The 21,359-nt window shown below is 41.3% G+C and overlaps 1 protein-coding gene across 2 annotated transcripts in view; it reads left to right on the forward strand.

The window, feature by feature from the left end:
* LOC139444722 (phosducin-like protein) overlaps positions 1-21,359 on the forward strand; it is a 160,680-nt gene that overhangs the window by 111,709 nt on the left and 27,612 nt on the right. For both annotated transcript variants that reach the window (XM_071225652.1, XM_071225653.1), the window contains exons 5-6: positions 6,878-6,980; positions 7,992-8,105. In XM_071225652.1, coding sequence (XP_071081753.1) covers positions 6,878-6,980; positions 7,992-8,105 — 217 coding nt within the window. The remainder of the gene's footprint in view (positions 1-6,877; positions 6,981-7,991; positions 8,106-21,359) is intronic.

A 21,359-nucleotide genomic window follows, 5' to 3' on the forward strand; every position in this document is an offset into this window, starting at 1 on the left:
ATACAAAATTCAAATATTGAACATAGTCGTCTGATTAAACCTTGGGCTCCCTATGTACTAGGGGTTGTTGCTAGAGCAGCGGTATGGTTGTTTTATAAGACCGGAGAAGAGAAAATGTCCGAAATAGGATGTTAAGATTAGATTTTATTAATGATGAACTGCGTAAAGAGGGGTATTCAATTCAAAAGTATTAGGATGTTGAATCTGCCATGCATGAAAACTTCCTTGTTTATGGAAAGAAACTTGATCCAATACCGAGACCAACAATAAGTCAGTTTTATACACCGTCAAGAGGCTAAAAAAACCCGCGAGATATCATTTATAGTTTTGGATTGACTGGTGTGTCCATGTTTAGCTATGTTCTATTGCGCATCAACCATTAATGATAACCCTGACTACTCAGCTATAAATAGCGCTGACTGGCTGTTCAGCTATTTCGGGCTGACTGTTGTCTATTTTTAGCTACACATAAGCTATGATCTATTACGTATCAACTAATCTATAAATAGAGATGGCTGAAAAACAACCATTTAGAGATTTGACTCATTTTGCATATACCATTAAACCACAATGGTTTTTGTGAGAGATTTGAACGCAGACGATAGCACTGAATATACAGAACCTTATTTCCGAAGCAATCAAGAAGTTATAACTGAATCCAATACTATAAGCACATCATTAGATACATCAATAAAGAGGATACAAGAAACTTTAGAACGCTGGACTAAAAGAGGTTCGGGTTTGGGGTGTGGATAAAATCGATAGTTTATATTTAGATAAAGCAAATTATATGCCTTTCAAAGGCGGATCTTATATAGATTTACTCCCGTATTATAAAAAGAAAAAAGCCATAATTAATGTAAAAAATAAAGGTGATGACTGTTTCAGAATGATGATAACATCTGCATTGTTCCCCATAGATTCTAAAATTGCAAATAGACCATCTGGCTATCTCCAAAACGACGGACTAATCCTTGATGGTATAGACGAACCTACACCAATCTCACAAATTTATAAGGCGTAAAAGCAAAATAATTTAGCTATAAATGTTTTTGGACATTCCCATAAAGGAATTGTTGTACACAGGATAAGCTCCACCCCAGAACATATTCACAGAATCAATTCATTTCTGATCGAAAAAGATGGTAAATATCATTATAGGTGGGTAAAGAGTTTAAGCAGGCTATTATACGATCAAACAAAACATACGAGAAAGAAATATTTCTGTGAAAGATGCCTGCATGGGTACACCAGATAAGATCTATTAGAAGCGCATAAAGATGACTGCAGAGGTGTTGGACAGACTGCTATCAGGATTGATATGCCTAAAGAGAACATTATTGTAATCAAATGCCAGTACCATACGTAATTTACGCTGACTTCGAAGCACTTATCAAACCTATAGAAAATACCGACCACAATACTGAATGTAGTTTTACGTACAAAACTCAAGAACATATTCCTTGTGGGTTTGGATATATAGTTGTAAGGTATGATGGGAAAACAAACCACCCCGTGATTTACAGAGCCCCGATGCAGTGGGAAAGTTCCTAGAATATCTACAAAACGAAGAGAGAATAATCAGGGAAAATATATCGTGTAAGAAACCCATGTGTATGACGAGAGATGATTGGAGGGCCTATAAGAAGTCGACGATTTGTCATGTTTGTAATAAACCCCTGGATGGGGATTCCGTAAGAGATCATTGTCCGTCACAGGTAATTATCGGGGAGCCACTCATAATGAGTGTAACTTGAAACTAAAAGTGAATTCTCAAACAATACCCATCGATCCCTGTTGTGTTTCACAACCTTAGAGGATATGATTCACATCTCATCATGCAAGCTATCTCAAAGACAGACGGCGATTTAACATGCATTCCTAACAATATGGAAAAATATATATCATTCTCGTTGACTAAAACTATACATTTTACGGACAAGGATGGGAAAGCTAGAACAAAGCAAAGTAATAGACTTAGATTCATAGACTCCATACAGTTTCTGTTATCTTCCCTGGACAATTTAGCTGATGGGAACAATCCCGATGACTTCGCAATAACAAATCAATATACTGATCGGTTATTTATTGCTAAGAAAAGGTGTATATCCTTACGAATATATGGATGATTGGTCAAGATTCGACGAAAGTAAATTACCACCCCTTGAATCATTCTAAAGTAACTCAACAGAATCTAAAATAACCAATGCCAATTATGAACATGCTCTGACGGTATAATATTGAATAAATTAGGTTGTAAGGATTTAGGTGATTATCACGATCTGTACTTAAAAAACGATGTAATGTTACTCGCCGATATATTCGAGATATATGTTTAAAACCATACGGTTTGTTTTCGGCATGGTACTATTCCAGTCCTGGACCTCGTGGGATGCATTGTTGAAGAAGACCGGCGTAGAACTAAAACTACTCACCGATTACGATATGTACTTGTTTGTTGTGAAAGGATTAAGAGGTGATATATCGATGATGGTGATAAGGTATTCTAAGGCTAATAATAAATTAGTGGAAGGATATGATCCGAGTAAACCCGACACGCACATATTATATCTCGATGCCAACAATTTGTATGGATGGGCTATGAGTCAACCTTTACCCACGGGTGGATCGATGTGAATGATATCGATGTGAATGATATCCCCACAGATTCCGATAAAGGGTACATACTAGAAGTTGACTTGGTATATCATAACAGTTATCCGCTTGCTCCCGAAAGATTAATGGTGAATAAAGATTGGATGTCGGAATATCAACACTCCTTGATGGGTAATACTAGGTTAGCTAAAACTCGTACCAAATTTGATGGATAAGACAAAATATATAGTTCACTACTGAAATCTCAAGTTATATCTATCGTTAGGTATGAAACTAAAGAAAATACACAGAGTTCTAAAGTTTGATCAAAGCCCTCAGATGGAGCCCTATATAAGGCTGAACACAGATTTAAGAAAGATGGCTACCAGCGATTTTGAAAAGAATCTATATAAGCTCATGAATAACTCAGTATTTGGTAAAACTATGGAGAATCTAAGAAAGCGTGTTGATGTTAAATTGGTCAGATCTAATGAGGAAGAAAGACTCAGGAAACTTATAGCCAGTCCGGCTTTTAACAGAAGCAAGATATTTGATAACGACTTAGCCGCGTTGCATATGCAGAAAGGTAATATAAAATTCAACAGACTGGTGTACATTGGTATGAGTATTCTCGACTTGTCAAAACACTTAATGTATGACTTTTATTACAACGAACTTAAGAAGCAATACAGTGATAGATGTGAGGTGTTATATACTGACACAGATTCTTTGTTGATAGAAATACAAACCGAGGATGTGTATAAAGATATGGCTGAAAAAATAGATAAGTACGACATGAGCGATTACCCAAAAGATAAACCACTGCACAGCGTAGTAAATAAAAAGGTGTTAGGTAAGATGAAGGATGAATGTGCTGGGACTCCTATAGCTGAGTATGTTGGATTAAGACCTAAGGTGCATTCTATAAAGAAGTCCGATAATGGGGAGATAAGAAAAGCTAAGGGTGTTAAGAAGTATGTGGTAAAAAAGCATATCAAACACGAACAGTATAAAGAAGCATTATTCAATGGTAGAACATTCAAACACGAGATGAATATGGATTAAGAATGAACAAGACATCATTATCCCCCTTAGATACAAAGAGATGGATTGATAAGGATGGTGTAACTACCTACGCTTATGGTTATGGTGGTAATACTGTATCATTGGGAACTATGAACAACTCTTCTCGTACAAATGCCCTGCCCGGTCCATCTTTAAGATAATACAGAATAGGCTCTCCTTCTTTCATAACCAATCGACTAATGTTATATATCTTAAGGGACCAAATCGGATCGGTTGCGCGATGTAGGCCTCCTTCGAGTTCACCGGGCTGGTATAAATATCTTACTCTTACTCTGTCCGGAAGTTTTCGTTCTTTGCCTTTCCGCTGTGCTGAATATTCAGAAGTCACGGATTTCATTTTAATCGCATCATATGGTTTCTTCCCGATTAATCTTGTTACTTCATTATTCAGGGCTGATACAACAGCTGATAATCGTGTCACCCATTCAGTTGATCATAATCGTTCCGATTTCATTTCGATCCCATACTGATAGCCAAAGAAACGTTCCGCTAATGTCCTGTTAAATCTTTCGACGATAGCTTGACTACGGTGGGCCTCGTTTTCACCACGCCTGATTTCGACATCGTGCTTTGTTAACAATTTAGTTACTGATCCCATAAACTTGCGATTAGGATCTAAATCCAGTAAGACGGACATGACGTCACAGTGTTTACCTTTATTAACCCATCAGCGAGGTTACTTTCTCCATTGTCACAAGCCACTAAACCATGTTACCCTCCAGCCACCCCTTAGCTCCTCCTGTCTTTCATGGCTTCATGTATTCATGTGCATCATGTATGTGGTTTTCTTTGTGGATTCGCATATATATATATATATATAATCTTCTGGGGCTGCCTCGGTGTCATAAGCCACTCCATACTCAGAGCATGGAAGGCGTGTTGCCCCCAAAGAACATTACGCTATTTCGGCACCGTCCGGTCAGCACGACCAGGACCAGCTTATCCCTAGGGATCGTCCGGGTCATCGGACCCCAGGACTGGCATATCCCTCCCACAGCTACACAAGTCTGGGTCCCTAAGACCCCAGGACATTCAGTCATCTTACCCGGGTCACCTCGACCCCAGGGTCTCACATAGGCAACCAAGGCAGCCCCCACTTTATGCCAAATGTTTTATGTAAATATTTGTATGTAATAAAACTTCCTGCCATGTACTATATTTCATGTTGTTACTGGCACAAATTGACAGGTTAATAATTAAACTACAAACAGGTCACACAAAACTTAACTCATATCTACATAAAATAAAGACACACAAAACAGGTAAATGTCCACACTGTAACCAACTAGAAACCCCACTCAACAGTGACTTATTTTGTATCTAAGACGTTTCTCCACAAAATATGGGGATAGGCACTTGACATTGACTGTTGTTTCTCAGAAGTTTCTCTCCAAAATATGGGGATAGGCACTCAACATTGACTGTTGTTTTGTATCTAAGACGTTTCTCCACAAAATATGGGGATGGGCACATGACATAGACTGTTGTTTCTCAGAAGTGTCTAACCAAAATATGGGGATTGGCACTCAACATTGACTGTTGTTTTGTATCTCAGTCGTTTTTTTAATAAAATAGGCAATTGACAGTGACTGTTGTTTCTCAGAAGATTCTCAATAAAATATAGGTAGAGGCACTCACAATTAGCTTTTGTATCTCAGGATCTTCTCTACATAATCTGAGGATAGTCACTTGTTTAAGGTTCCTTTAAATATTAATTTGAGGACATTTATTGTCCTGACGCATCAAATGGTCTATATTGCACAGTTGCATTTTCTGTATTTGCAGGCTTTGTTTGAATGACCTGATGAGCAAAAGCACCATTTGTAGATTTATCATATGTAAGGTTTATCAATCAGCAACATTTTGTCAGTATTAATGTAGTTCATGGTTCCCACTGCCACTGGAAAAACTGGAAATGTGTTGGAAAAATTTCCAGTCAGGGAAATATCAGGGAATTCACTAAAATCTTCAAAATCAGGGATTTATCAGGGATTTTTTGCTCTTGGAACTCATACTCTCTATTATTCAATGGTTGTGGCAGCCACTCAAATTTAAGCAATGGAGTTTATTCGTTTGAATAAGAGGTATTTGTCAAATTTTACTATATCAAGGTCAAGGTCAATGTGGCTGATAGGGATTTGCGCCCCTTACCTCCAGAGCTAACTAAATTCTAAATTTAAAATATTTTGAGTAAAATATTACATTGCCTTGGTATTAGTTTACCATTTGAATTTCAGAAATCAATTTGAATGTAAAATTTCAAATCTCATAAAGTTCTACTGTTCAAGGACAAACAAAATATTGCAATTAGGATTCTATAAAGCTGTTGTTAATGAAAAGTGTATCAGTGTTAGATAAATCATTCGAAAAACTTAGGGTGACTTCAGTTGTGGTTATAGTTATCTATTCCCTGGTGACCTTTTGAAAGTGCAGATGTATATTTGAATGGTTAGTTTGTGAAATGCTGTGCATGAATGTTGCACTGAAAGTAGTGATGGAATTTACTTTATTATAATGTTACTAATTAGTTCATGTTCATGCTTCTAAAGTTGTGAGATCCTAGTCATGAAGTCCATTTTCAAAAATTGTAATACTTGTTTTGGTTAGGCAATGATTGATGGAGTTAATTTGTAGTTTGAACTCTTTAAATGGTGGCAGATGGATGGCCTTAAGGGGAGGATAATTTGGTGACTTAGTTTTCCTTAAACCAAACATAACACACTTTTGTACAGAAATATCTAAAAAAAGACGTTTCCATTGCTCTATTTTAAAGCTGTTTATATAATAAAGTTAAAACACCACTCCCAGTTGTTATAATGGAGGCCGTGTAATGCAGTCTGGAAAAGTTCTAAGTTCTCTGGAAATATCAGGGAAATGTCAGGGAATCTTTCGGAAGAAAAAAAGTGGGAACCATGTAGTTAAGTATACCTGATAATAACTTGACCTCATACATTCTGGTTTTTGGATGATAACTTTGACAAGTATCAACAGATTACAAGTGCATTCAGTAAGATGACACATATAAATACAGATCATGTTTGATAGTTAGCTAAATTGGTCAAGGTCAGAGGTCATATGCCACTAGCCCAAACAATGTGGCTTCCAGATGATAAATATATATTGAACCAATCTGTATGCAACACATACTTTCAGTTGAGCACATTTCTGAAAGCATTTCTGTTTCTTTATTTTTCAGGCCAAAGTTTGGAAAAGTCATTCCTTTATCAGCGGGTGAATTACTGACTGCTGTAGATAATGAGAAGTCACAAGTGACAGTCATCATTCTTATTTATGAAGAAGTTGGTATATTGTTTTAATTTATGTTAAGACATGTTTAAAAGAAACTCATCTGATATATATCACATGCCAATAGAGCTGTTTCTACAAATGGGGTGTGGCATCTGCTTTTTGTCATTAAAAAGTTTTATAGATTTACATAATCTAGTTCAGATCATTCAGTGATACGTACCTATCAGTCAAAGATCATACAATTGGAAGAAATATCATAATGAACCTGTAATTGACAATCCATAGATTCAATTTCTGTTTTGTGAACAATATACATATAAACTTTGAGAAAGAGTAAAAAAGTAAACGTGATCGATAACATTGCTCAGCCATGCTTGTTTCGGGGCTTTGGTTATATATCTTGCATAATCGGATTAAACTTTCATATTTGAATAAAATTTTATTCTACATTCCATTTACTAAAGTATCAAACACAGTAAAAAGTTATGTTTGTAAAGGACTGGAAGATTAATTTTGTTTGAGTACTGTACTTTTCTCACAAACTTTCTTTTCCCACTTGGCATGTGATCTGTCACTGCTTTGAAATGAAGGGAACAGGTTCCAGGCAGCTTTTGTGGTCAGGGGTTAGAGACTGGCACTCAGTAGAACATATGGTGGAGAATATGGGTATTTCATGCTTGTTCAATATTGTTTTTGTGGGAATAGGAGTACCTGTATAATACTGGACTTTTTATGTTTGGGCTTTGCCAGGATCTGCTGTCCTCCTGTAATACACTCACTGAGATTTACATCCTAATTGGTTGAGTGTTTTCTTTAACATCTACCAATGATTGAAAATTGAAAATTTTGAAAATTATGTTAGATTACAATTTTATCCTGATGTTTCATTTTGCTTTATTTTGTTTCATTTTGCTTTATTGTTATTTTTAGCTATTGAAGTAATTGAGATAATATTTAATGGGTTTGCTACTAGTGCAAGCATATACAAAAAAAATCATGTCATGTGAATTGTTAACTGCTACTCATTGAAGATTTGTTACTTGTCTTTGTTTTCTTTACAGAATTCTCCAGCTTGTGAAGCAATGAATGGTTGTTTGATGTGCCTAGCACAAGAGTATCCAAGTGTTAAGTTCTGCAAAATTCAGGCTTCAGCTGCCACCCTGAGTGGAAACTTTGTAAGTATGATATCAATACTCTGTGGAGGTTTGGTTTGGGCATATTACTGATTTTAGCTCACCAGGAACAAAGTTCCATGTGAGCTTACTGCATGGCACAATCATAAACTTTCAAATTATGTAAATAATTAAGAATGTGAAACATTGAAATGGTATGTTGCAACACAAAAGGATTCAGATTTCTAATCTTTTTATCCCCCCGGGATATAATGCGGGGGGATATAGCTATGGGCATGTCCATCCGACAGTCCATCACATTTCATTTCAGCAGCATAACTCAGAAACCATTCAATATTATTTCATCAAACTTTGCAAATCTGTCAGGTACATGCTGATCTGGTGCCTTTTGCTGTTTAGAAATTTTAGAAATTTTTATTTATTACGTTTCCATTGCAACAAGATGGACTTAGGTTCCAAACTCTTCTTTTTTTTTACAATTTCCATGACAAGTTCCAGCTCGGTTAAAAAAGGTTAGGGTTTGTTTAGATTTAATTATGTCATAAATTCTGCAACAGAGGCGTGGGATATAGCCACATTAGTGGCAAACTCTTGTTGTCTTTGTGTTGTGCCTATGGTTTGTGTTTCGTGCATTCTATGTTTGATAAACATGCGCATAACGTTATTAGACACTTACTGATGTTTTCTCAAAAGAAAACAATGCTAGGTGTCTTGTTGTTCCAAGTAGCCATTTTGAATATTTTATGTGGCCAGCGGGTTAATGAACTGGCCTGCGTTCTATATTCTTTTTGTCTGGTACCACACGATTGGCATATCCTCGCAAGTATGTTTGTTTTTCATTGTATGTTGTCATACGTTTGTCATAATAATTGTTTCATAAACCCTTGCAGCGGGATAAACAAATTAGAGCATACTTAATCAGGTGGGGCCGCATTGTGATTTTACAGTGCTTCATTGCAGATATCATGCCCTCCTGCTCAAAGATCCCCACCCCCTGTGCCTTATTTGTACATCTCAATGCCTCCAGGGTCACCGATGTAAAGAATGTCTACTGCTTTCACCCACAGAGTTCAGTCAGTATCTCCGTGTGTCTATGAAACGCAGAACACAACAGGCCAGGAAACATTGGCGCAGGATGTCCGACCTCTCTGAGAATTCGCCTACGGCCATCTCGGATGACAACCCTCCGACCTCAACTGCTACCTTGATGTCAGTCCCCAAGGTCTCAGTCTCGACCCAGAGCTTTCTGACGACCACTACAACATCTATCTTTATGGCGGCAGGCCCCTTGACACCCGGCATGGCACTCGCTTACCAAATGGCGCCTATACTATCTACCGGACAGACGCTTGGTCTCCCACAGGCGCCCCCACCTATGGCACAGACGCCTACAATACAGACGCCCATGATAGACCAAGTTACCGACTGGCTGGCGGACAGATAGGAGGCAACCGCCCCCTCACCCGGCCTAGAGGTCGATAGCAAGACGGCCATCCGTGCGGACCCTACTTCGATCCCGCCTGACCCTCTGATCAGAGACATGATCTTTGGCTTGGACGAGGACTTCAGTAAACTGTCGCTGACTCCGTCCTTCAGGTCCCCACGCTATAGACAAGATGACTACCCAGTCCACTCGCTTCAAGTTGCAGACTGCGCTCATACCCTAGATGAGGACCTGCACCGCATGACAGGATCGAACCACTCCACCTTAGTTCAAGTTTCAGATAGTAAACTTGCCTACGTGGAGACTGAGATTCGCCACACACTCAAACCTCTCTCCCTGATGGTGTCGTCCTCCAGAGCCATACTGCAGGACTGATCAGAGGATAACCCCCATAGATGAGACCACCTAACAACGGTCGTATCCTACCTCCAACATCAGGTGGCACAAATGCGCTCTCATATGCGCGCTACTCTGATTGGGCTCACAGCCACTAGACGCCTAGGGTACCTTGCCTTGATGGACTGGGAGCCTGGCTCTGACCTCTTTAATGGACAGATATCCAAGACGCACTCCCGGGTCTCAGGCTTCACCTGAGATGAGACAGCTCACAAGGACCTGGCCAGGGTGCCACAGCCAGCCTTTGCTAAGGCGTCCTTGTCTGGCTCATACCAGCCACGATGCAACTACCTCCAGACTCGGGGGCGGGGCTCCACCTCAACCTCTCAGGGCAGAAGAAATGGAAAGTTCTCGGGCGCAAACCAGTTCCGCCACGCCCACCCCAGGGGAGGTAACGCCGACCACAGGGACTACAAGTGAATCGCTAGACAGGTATGGCTGGGACCTCAAACCCCCAGCCATCCAAGTTGTCGACACTCCAGTAGGTGGGAAACTGGGTCGATTCTGGTAGAATTTGGAGATCCTGGGGGACCCAAATGTCACCAACATAATCCGACACGGGTACAAGCGGACGCTTATAGACGACCCGCAACTCACGTCGCCCCCCATTGCGGACACCTACCCACCTACTCAACAGCATGGCGCTGCTCCCAGCCATAACACCTGGCTTTTATTCACCTGTCTTCCTAGTCCCCAAGAAGGACGCCTACCTACATGTCCCTATACATTCTGACAACCGGAAATTCCTCCGCTTCATCTTCATAGGAGTCCATTATCAATGGGCGGTCCTCCCATTTGGAATTTCTTCGGCCCCTTGGCTATTCACACGGCTTGCCAAGCCAATAGCCTCGTACCTCCATTACCGGGACATTCAGTTCGAGGCGTACATAGACAACTGCCTACTGAATCATTGGGACACTGTCACTCTACTCCGCCACAGGGACTTCACCCTCCGGCTCTTGCACCAGCTGGGATGGAAGATCAACCTCAGGAAGTCAGAGTTGACAACCTCAAATCGCCTTCAGTTCATTGGGGACTCTTCCAGACGCACCTCGATCTCCTCTCTGTACCCAGAGACATGTGGGAGCGCATGCAGGCGCACCTGACTCCAGCTCTCCACCTACAAAGCACTCTGCGCCAATGGCAAGTCCTCCTGGGCCTCCTTACCTCAGCGCAGGACTTGACCTACAGAGGAAGGTTCCAACTGCGCTCAGTTCAGATGTTCCTGGCTCCCTACATCATGCACCAGGACCCCTCAGTATCCTTCGTCCTCCCGGATCATCTCAAGCAGCATCTCCGGTGGTGGATAGTGGAATCGAATGTCTTTGGCGGCATCTCCCTGACAGGGCTTACGACCTCTCTGCGCCTATTCGTAGATGCATCCCTGCAGGGATGGGGTGCACACCTGGAGGGACAGGTCGCCTCTGGGCTGTGTTCAACCGATCAGCGCCTATGGCACATCAATAACCTGGAACTGGAGGCGCTTATCATTGCCATCGCTCATTGGAAGCAGGCCCTCAGACATGCACAACATATCCGTCGATGGTGCCTAAGGAAACCAGGAATGTCTTCACGTCTGGTCCATTTACAGAGAGCACTGAACGCCAAAGCCTAATCGGCCAGAGCGGCTAGGGCCATCACGATGGCACATCGCCCAACCACCAGGAGCCTCTATGATGACAAGTGGCAATCCTTCGAGAGCTTTTGCAGGGGCAATCAACAAGACCCAACATCTGCATAGCCTCAATTCCTGGCCGAGTTCATGCTCCATCTGTGTAACAAGCGTAAGCTCATGAACTACCTTGTGGCGCTCAACTTGGTCCTGGCAGTTCCGGAAGATCGGCGCATGACGTAAATCCCAGAACTACAGGCTCTGCTCCGCTCATTCAGGCTGGAAGTGCAAAAGGTGAAATCTCGTCCACCAGCTTGGGCCTTGAATGTCATTCACACCTCGCTGAGAGACGCGCCCATGTCAGTGAGCTACATGCCTTAGACGTCACACACGTCTGCTTTGAGCATGGAGCATCTTGGACTGTGCTGGGACCTCTTTGCCAAGAATCAATTCCCATGACAGCCAGATAGATTGTTCCTCATCCCTCCCCTATCTTCGATTGTGGGCACGGAACAAGAGCTCCTTCTATATCCGGTTAGAGCGCTCCGTTGCTACATCAGACGATCCAAGGAACGCTATAGACAACAACGACGCCTTTCATTTTGGTATAGAGCTGCAACCTCACAAGCGGAAGGCAGCTGCAACACGATCGCCTTCTGGCTACGAGCCTTCATTCTCCAGGCCGACAAGGCCGTGGGATTGGACCCGCAGGCTCCAACAACTCGCATGAGACCAGGGCGATCGCCTCCACCATGGCACTACACAGCAACTGAGCTCCACTGGCCATCATAGAGAGGTGTTCTGGCGATCAAACACATTCGTCGCCAGTCACCATATGCGAGATGTCGCATTGGAGGATGTGCTAGGCACACACAACTTTGTATGTTCGTAGTGCCCAACAAGTCACCACTACTACACGGCTCTGGACTTGGAGGCGAGGTCAGTGACCTCGCCTCCAAGTCTGGAGCCGGTCTTTCGACCTCCCCTGGCGTATGCCCTGGACTAGAAGGTTCATGCCCCACTAGCATACGGCTCGGTACTCCAGTCCAGACCTAACCGAGAGTTATTGTCAAGCTGTGTAGTACCAGGACACAACGCATACCTGACTCTTCCCTTCCATGTAATGGTCATCCAGGCCGACCATACAGCCGAAGACGGGCTGAGGGAAACAGAGTTTCCCATACATGGAGTGGTCACCTGATGCCGACCACACAGCCTAGGGATGGGCTGAGGGAATTGGAGGTTCCCATACATAGTTAAATCCTAGAAATTTTTCATGTTTGTATACTTATCCTGCAATACTGCCTCTAATCGCAGATCTGCCACCCATCGCAGAGTCACGTGGGAGCTGCATGATAGGGTTGGCCTCTCAGCTGGTTGGAACAACGTCTTCAAGCAAAGATTTTTCACACTGATCTTTTCTCTGTCAAGAACAAGCAAATAATATGCATTAAGGTGTAATGCAGGATAAGTATACAACTATAAAAAATATCTAGGATTTTACTAGTTATAGATTCTAGCATGATTTTAGAACAATTTCACTGAGCATTTTGTAGGGTAAAAACCATAAATAAAAAAGACTGCCATGATTGTGTATTGATGATAGATTTGCTAATGTTTATTAATCACAGTTTTTAAAATGTTTAGTTATATTTTTATATATAGTAGTTATTTTTTCCACTATAATCATGTGTATGGACACTAAATATTGGTCAATGCATCAGCACAGTGTAACTGGTCAAACTTCAATCATTATCTTTCACCTGAACATCAATAATAACTATTTGATGTTATTGTTTAATTTTTGGATTCCAATAATAAATAAGTACCGTATAAGGCGACTTGAGGTGAGTAATTTAATCGCCAATTAACTATGTTGTAACTAACTAGGCTTGTGTTTGCTTCACATTCAGCGTGTTTATTCCACAATCACTTATACACACCGTCTCCAACAGTTGTTAATAAAACTGTAAAAACAGCGGGAATTGATTTCAGCTTCACCGGTTATCACATGTTAGGTCACATGTGCTCTCTACTCACGGATGTTGATTGTTTTATCGTGTCAGCTGGTTTGGCAATCTGCATCGAGGCGAGGGTCATTTCAACTTTATTTGCAGAAATTATTCAACTTTATTCAAGGAAAAGGGATACAAATCGTGTTTATGTATGGAAATAGTTATTGGAATAGTTATTTAGGAAGAAATGCGAAGTTTTATTGTCAAATGCTGGGATGGCTGTCGAACTCCGGTTGACTCCGTGTTTAAGACGAACCCCCTTCTTAACCCTCTCATTCTAGGTACGAAAAACTCGCCTTATACACAGCGATATACGGTACATGTCTCGAGTGCTCATCGTTCCTTCGCTCATTTCCAAAATGATGACAAGTTGTGCTCTTTCCAGGCTTTCTGCTCGTCCAGGCACATACTTCAGGTGGAGGCCACCATTCCTCTAGGTGGCTGTTGCTTGGTTTTTCTCCACGAGTCCCATCACCTTGCTGGTTCCACTATTGTGACATATCTTGCGACACTCAATTCTGTCTTGAAGATCACTAGTGGTTCCGAGCTGACCTCGGTCCCAGCATTTTTTGCCATGGTCCGAGGTTTTTGACTGGAAGATCAGACTAAGAAGTTGCGTCCCATTACTTGGGATTTCATTGTTGTTTTACATGACTTGTGAACCGCTTGCATCTGCCTCATTTGAAGATCTCACCATAAAGACTTGCTTTCTCCTGGTGCTTGCCATGGCGGCCAGGGCTAGTGAGCTTCATGCCCTAGATGTCACCCGGGTCAGTTTTGACCAGCGACCTCACAGCCTGGTTCACCATGGTCTTTCTCGGGACTTTGTCACCAAAACCCAACCTTTGGGTCAACCTGATTGGCAGTTTCACTTCCCGCCTCTGTTGGAGATCATCAGTCCAGATGATTTCGTGGAACTCAACCTCTGTCCTGTTAGAGCTCACCGTCAGTATATTCAGGTGTCCCAGCAGTGTCAAAGACAGCACCAGCGGCTGTTCATTCCTGTTTCCAGCCGTGTCTCCCCTGAGGTTTCCCATAATACAGTCTCCCTTTGGCTTCGTTCTGCTTTCCTGAGGGCTTATCATTGTGCTGGCTTACCACCTTCAGTGGCCTACAATCCACACAAGATCCATGCCTTGTCTTATACGATGGCCCTCCATGCTAACATCTCCGTCAGGTTCATCATTGAGGGATGTTTGTGGTCCTCTGCATCTGTCCTTGCCTGCCATTTCTGTGGAAAACGTCGAGGGAACTCACAGCTTCGATCCACTTGTCCTGGCCCAGCAGCTGACCAACCCCCGACACCATTGAACACTCCCTATCCGAGGAACAAGGTTGCCTGTGGCCCCGCTGGTGAGGTAGGACCATATCTTGTGCAGTTCCTGTATAACTCTTGAGTTGCTGGGTACTGTTCCATCGGTACCTGGTAAAATTTGGTCCTGTTTTCCTCCTCTCGAGAGAGAGACAATGCGGAATGCCTTGCTTTTACCCATTGTCAGGCTGTTTTCTCTCTGCCTTCTCTGCTGCTCTGCACGGGCGAGTCTGTTTCAACTGTTCTTCTGTCTTGTCTGTTTGTATGAGGTAGGGAAGTTTAAGTGCTGTCTAGCATCGGATAAAAACATTGCCTTAAATAAGAAATGCTCAATTGTGGAAGGACTGCCTCTGTGGTCTAGTGGTAGAGTGTCCACCCGGAGAGCGGAAGGTCCGGGGTTCGATCCCGGGCCGCGTCATACCAAAAGACGTTAAAAGATGGTACTTGTTGTTACCGTGTCTGGCGCTCGGCATTAAGGGGCTAAAACAAGGTCTGGTCGGCTTTGAGTCAGTATACTGTGTCTGAGTGGGGTATTCATGTTAAACTGCGGCATGGTATCTCAGTGGGCTAGCACTATAAATCGGCATCAGTCCGAACTAGTACAAGCAGCCACACACACACACACACACACACACACACACATGCATGCACGTCGCTATATAAGTGCAATAATCTTGGACGTGACGTTAAACCGAATTTCACCTCACCTCGAATGTGGATATTATTATGGCATTATTATTTTTTAGAAACCGAAAGGCTGAGGAAGCTAATATCTTGGAAGGGAACGGTGAACAACATTGTGGTTTGAAATTAGCCATTTCATTTTGAATAAGATTTGATTAAGATTTTTTCTTGGAATTAAACATAAAACGAAAAATTATTCTTATCCTGACCCAACATATTGCAATTCTTCCCTTTGATCATGTGACACAGAACCAACACGAGGCTATTGGCCTCTATTCTACATCAGGGGTACCTGTTGCCCTTGGTTACCAGTCAGAGTTATCTGTCTTCATTGCTCACTTTCCTTCTCATCGCACAAAAGGTTATACATGTGCTTGCTTTTTGGGATTCTTTACCACCGATCTTTCTTGATTAACGAAATCTTCACAGCTGCCTTATTTGGAGGTTACTACATCATTTAATGTGGCAAATAATCAATTCAAATTACAAGTTTTTGTATTTTCCATGTGGAAGGGATCTAGAAAAAAAAAATTCATAGTTGTTTCATCACAATTACAGTGGGTGACAAATGGCTTTATTCATTGTCAGATGTTTCTGTAAGCATATGAATATGTTTTATTTACTACAGTATTTTCTTGAGTATAGTGCGCACCCATGTATAATGCGCACCCCCCTCTAGTGGGTTCAATATTTTGGAAAAAAAGAAATTTGAATATTATGCGCAGAAAAAATTTACACCGTACCCTTTCAGCGAAGTCCGGCAAACGAACAGGTGCTGAGAAAATTCGTCAGTACAAATTCGAAATTTTAGATAAAAAATCACCAGACATGTTTATTTACCGTTTAAATAGTATTTATTGTTCTGCTAGGCATTGTTTTATATCTAGGGATTAAGATTACCTTGTGTATTTTCTCGTAAACTAAGCCGGAAACAGCAATCAGCTGTACACATGTTTTCTTGGAATCGACCGGTGATTCGGTCAAGACACACCCAGTGATATAACTTTATAGGATTTTTAATGCAAGGATCGGCAACAATTGTATCTGAAACTATTTTATTTATCAGGAATAATATATTCCATTATTTTCTTAATTATATGCAGCCTTTACTAAATATATTTAAAATAATAATAACCCTAAGCGAAGCAGCTGATCGCTATTCCCGGGTATTATTTTTTACATGGAACATGTCTGACCAGTCACCGTCAAGGCTCACGCGCACGTGAGCGCGAGAATTTCATGTTGACATAGAATCGTCAAACAAAAACAAATATGACTTTTAACGAGTCAAAGTATGTCATTTATGATATATGTATCCATTCTCTGTCAACTAAAGTTTGTTTCAAGGCGTCAATAGCGGTATTCTGACCGTGGTTGCTGTTAATAACGGTGAGTTGTGCAATCTTCTGATCGCTTCACACACGATTTCGCCGAAATTAATAAAAACAATATTATAAGGAATTTTGAATAAAATTAATGAAGTAAGTTACAAACATAAGTCCAGAAATACAAAGAACACTTTTTATAGACAGTGTAATTACATAATTATTTTGCGTACTTCAGTATGGATTTGTTGACATGGTATTTCCGGTGTTTCGTGCTCACGGTAATGTCTTTCCATGGGAGAAAAAACATCCAAACTCATAATTCGTGTATAATGCGCACCCCCTTCTACACAGCTGTGTTTTTCCGAAAAAAAGTGCGCCCTATACTCAAGAAAATACGGTACTCGAAGTTTGCTAAGGATCACCACTTTGAAAGATAATACATAGAGGTGTGTTCAATATTGCGTGAAGCCATGTTTAATAACAGACATTTGCCTCCTGCTCTATGTAGGCATCAACAACCCTGGCATGATGAGGTCATGTGTTATCCACCATGAGGATGAAGTCAGGTCTGATTGCACCAGCATATGGTCGCATGTACACATTCTGGCCATCATCCCTGTGATCACGACCCTGCTGTTGGACATGGAGATTGGTTCCTCCACCTCTACTGATCCCACCCCAAATCATGATTGAGCCCCCCTCTATAGCGGTCATGTTTGGCTATGTCAGAATCCTGAAATGTTCATCTCGATTCATCAGTGAAAAGAACTAGAGTCCAGTCCTGGTCTGAGCAATTGATGTGATCTTCACCCCAGTCCAAATGTGCCTGCTTGTGATGTCAGGTCTGTCGGATGCGAAGGCATGCCCTCAGTGACCGGAGACCAGCATCATAAGTACACATGTACACTGTAGAAATGTTAATGCCATTGGCATTCTGCAAGTCATTTATGAGTGTGGTGGCTGTCATGAAGTGATGACATCTTGCTGCAATCAGGAGAAACCTGGCTGGTGTGGTGGATTGTTGTCGACAGCCTGTTTGACTTTAGGCAGCTGAACCATATATCTGGTATTGATTCTATTTCCTGCTGATCACACTGATGCCAAAGACGTTTGCAAGTGACATTGTGTTTACCCAGTTTCAATCTTGCCAATGCATCTGCCTAATTCTTCAGTCATCAAACGACGTCTTTGATCCCCCAATCATTGTTACCAGGAAAGTTCAATCTTCATTTGTTGGATGATCATCAAACCTTTATCCTTAGAAAACTTTGAGGAGTAGTATATATATATATATATATATATATATATATATATATATATATATATATATATATATATATATATATGTTTACAGTGAGCGGATACACCCTTAACCATTTTATTACGATACGATTCAGGATGCAGTTCACGCACACAAACACAATACATGTCTCCACAGGGTGGTGATGGGAAAGAGAATGATGTGGCAGGGGTAGTCAGGTGATCAAGTTGTGTGAGTTCACACCGCAGGAGGTCACAGTGCGTGACCCATTTGCTTGGGTGTTGACCATGGTGATGCTGGACAGTGTTTCCAAATTAGTATTATAGCTAAAATGAATAGAATTATGATTAAACCACCTGCATGTTATCAGAAATGAGCAGGCAACTGTAACTTGATAATGCCCTCTTTTTGCTGGACTAAGGGACATTATCACACTCGTTGTTAGGTGACGTCATAGGGAAAGGAAAAGGTGACGTCACATTCAATAGTGATGTCATCTGGTAAGTTCTCTGAAGTTAACAAATTCTATCCATTTTAGCTGTAATAATGGTAACACTATTTTTCAGGGCATTATCATCTGCTTGGTCTTCCTCTTTCTAATATGATGTAGATAGGCCTCAACCTACTCTAAAGATAGAATCTAAGCTACTGTCAGATTCCTTGTAGACAAGACAATCAATATGGGGATCACCTCTCCACTTGCATGTATTGTGGATACCATAATGAAAATCCTACACATCACTTCATGTTGTTACCATTGCAATAAATTATAATAACAAGTATTTTTGGAAATCTGGAAACTAGTGTGTCTCCACATTAATACCACTGCTGACCCTTAGTCAAAAATGCGACTCAATATCAAAGTGATTCCCCAGAGGAATGATACATATACCCAAACAAATGGGTCACTCATTGTAAACCCCTGTGTTGTGAGCTCACACGACTTGACCATCTGACTACCCCTGTCTTTCTCGTTCCTCCCTGTTGAGACGTGTGTTGTGTTTTGGGGAATAATTTTTTTCCATTTTTGTTTTGTTTTGCGTAAGCTGCCACTTACATATCAACTTTACGACACAAACCTGGAAGTATGGTTACAGAACATGAAAAATGTCTAGCTTGTCTAATCTGCAGATGTACTTACTGCTGCTCCTCATGATCACTGCTGTGATTGTCCCGGTCGTTGTTATGAAAAGATGTTCCCAGTGTTCCCACCTCATGGACGAAACCTTTAGGTCACACATTTTTTTTTTTTTCGTTTAACGGGTCCAGCGCCCCTACTGAGTCACTCGCTAGTAATATCGACCCTATTATACAATATTAAATGTTATATATAAATTCTATATCTACATCACTTTTAGTGATTCAAGAAGTCAGCTGCAGTTTTAACTCCATGGCAGAATGACTTTCATATAAGTCAGTAAATGACTGACATAGCTATTTATTTTTATTTTTATTTTTATTTTTATTTCAACTGACCTTGTGTGGAAAAGTTGGAATAAATCTGTGAAACATATAATTAAAAAAGTGTGGCCTTACCTACACAAATGCCACAAACATGGGCCTTCCTCTGCTGAGAAGCCCAAATGAATCACCAAACCGGCTGCCAATTCAGCCCAGACATCTCTTTCCAGTCCATCCATATCCACGCCAACGTTGGAGCAACCAGCAGCCTGGGACATCCACATAGTTCTCTCTAAAGTGGCACCCATGAGGATCCAGGGAAGAATAGGTCTTTAGCAACCCATGCTTGCCGTAAAAGGTGACTTTGCTTGTCGTAAGAGGTGACTAATGGGATCAGGTCAGGCTCGCTGACTTGGTTGATGCATGACATCGTATCCCAATTGCATGGATTAATGCTCATGATGTCAATCACTGGATTGTCTGGTCCAGAGTTGATTATTTACAGACCGCTGTCATATAGCTGGAATATTGCTGAGTGCGACCTTAAACAACAAACAAACAAGCAAACTCAAAAGAGGTCTTGTCCAAGCCAGCTTCGACATCCCCATCTGTCAACCCTCCCCGGGATCAGTCCATGGATTGCTGTCACCATGCAGATTGTCCTGTGGACACTAACTCGGATAGACGTTCTCCCAGTCGATCCACGTCGCAATCTCCTTCCATCTGGCAGTGTTGGCTCCTTCTACAGAGGACCCTCCCTCTACCCAGCCTCTGCCTTCCTAATGGGATTCTTGTGACCAGACTAGTATTTCATCCTTGGATAGAGTCGCTCTTTCAGGCCAAGACTTCTGCCCACCAGCACTGTTCCAGTCAGCCGTTAGTACCTCCTTGTGACACTTCGACTGACTTGTTGACTGCTGCACAAGTTGTTCCACCTGGATCTGCAGTTCCTGTTCAACTTGATGTTTCGACTGCATCTCCCAATTTCATCTTGGGTCATCAGCATTCCCCTACCTCATCTACTTGAAGCTTTCACAACTTCGATCCAGAGGTTGTCCTTCCTTGGATTGCGGATAGACTTCAGCTAAAGCACAGTAGTAGTATAGGTAATGGTGATTCTACCGCAACTCCACTGGAGCCAGATTTATATGCCTATACTGCTACTACAGATGGAATTTTTTATGTGTAAATGACTATGCGATTTAACGATAGTCATGAGATTAAGCTAAATTGGCTGTAGCTCACCACCACCTGGAGTCAGTCAATGCTTCTATGATATGAATTTTTATAGGTAATGGTGATTCTGCCGCAACTCCACTGGAGCCAGATTTATATACCTATACCACCACTACAGAGGGAATTTTTTATGCAAAAATGATGATAAGATTCAACGATAGTCATGAGAATCAAGTTAAATTTGCTCTAGCTCACCACTACCTTGAGTCAATCAATGACACCATTAGTACAAAAACGATGATGAGACTAAACTAAATTGTAATGAAAATATTCTCTTTTATTTTTATGCATACGTATACCATTATTTTTAACGAAGTGATATTCAACATTTTTACTAAGTTCTTCATTCATTTTACTAGGAGACCAGACTATATACTCTTCTTGGTAATTGGAAAGAAACAATTGATGACCGTATTTGGTTGGTTTGACATCACAAATATAATATATACCTTGTGGTAATTCTCTCCATTTGATAATTTTGTCCCTGAGCATAAATTCCATTATTATATATTTATGTAAGCATTCTTCTAAATGTTGGTTTTGGCACGGAATAATTGTCTCGCCTGTTCTATGAACTTTTTTTCCTCGTCTTCGCTACTATTACCAC

The sequence above is a fragment of the Haliotis cracherodii genome, unplaced genomic scaffold (genome assembly GCF_022045235.1).
Source record: "Haliotis cracherodii isolate W230 unplaced genomic scaffold, xgHalCrac1.p SCAF_6, whole genome shotgun sequence".
Taxonomy (NCBI): Eukaryota; Metazoa; Mollusca; class Gastropoda; order Lepetellida; family Haliotidae; genus Haliotis; species Haliotis cracherodii.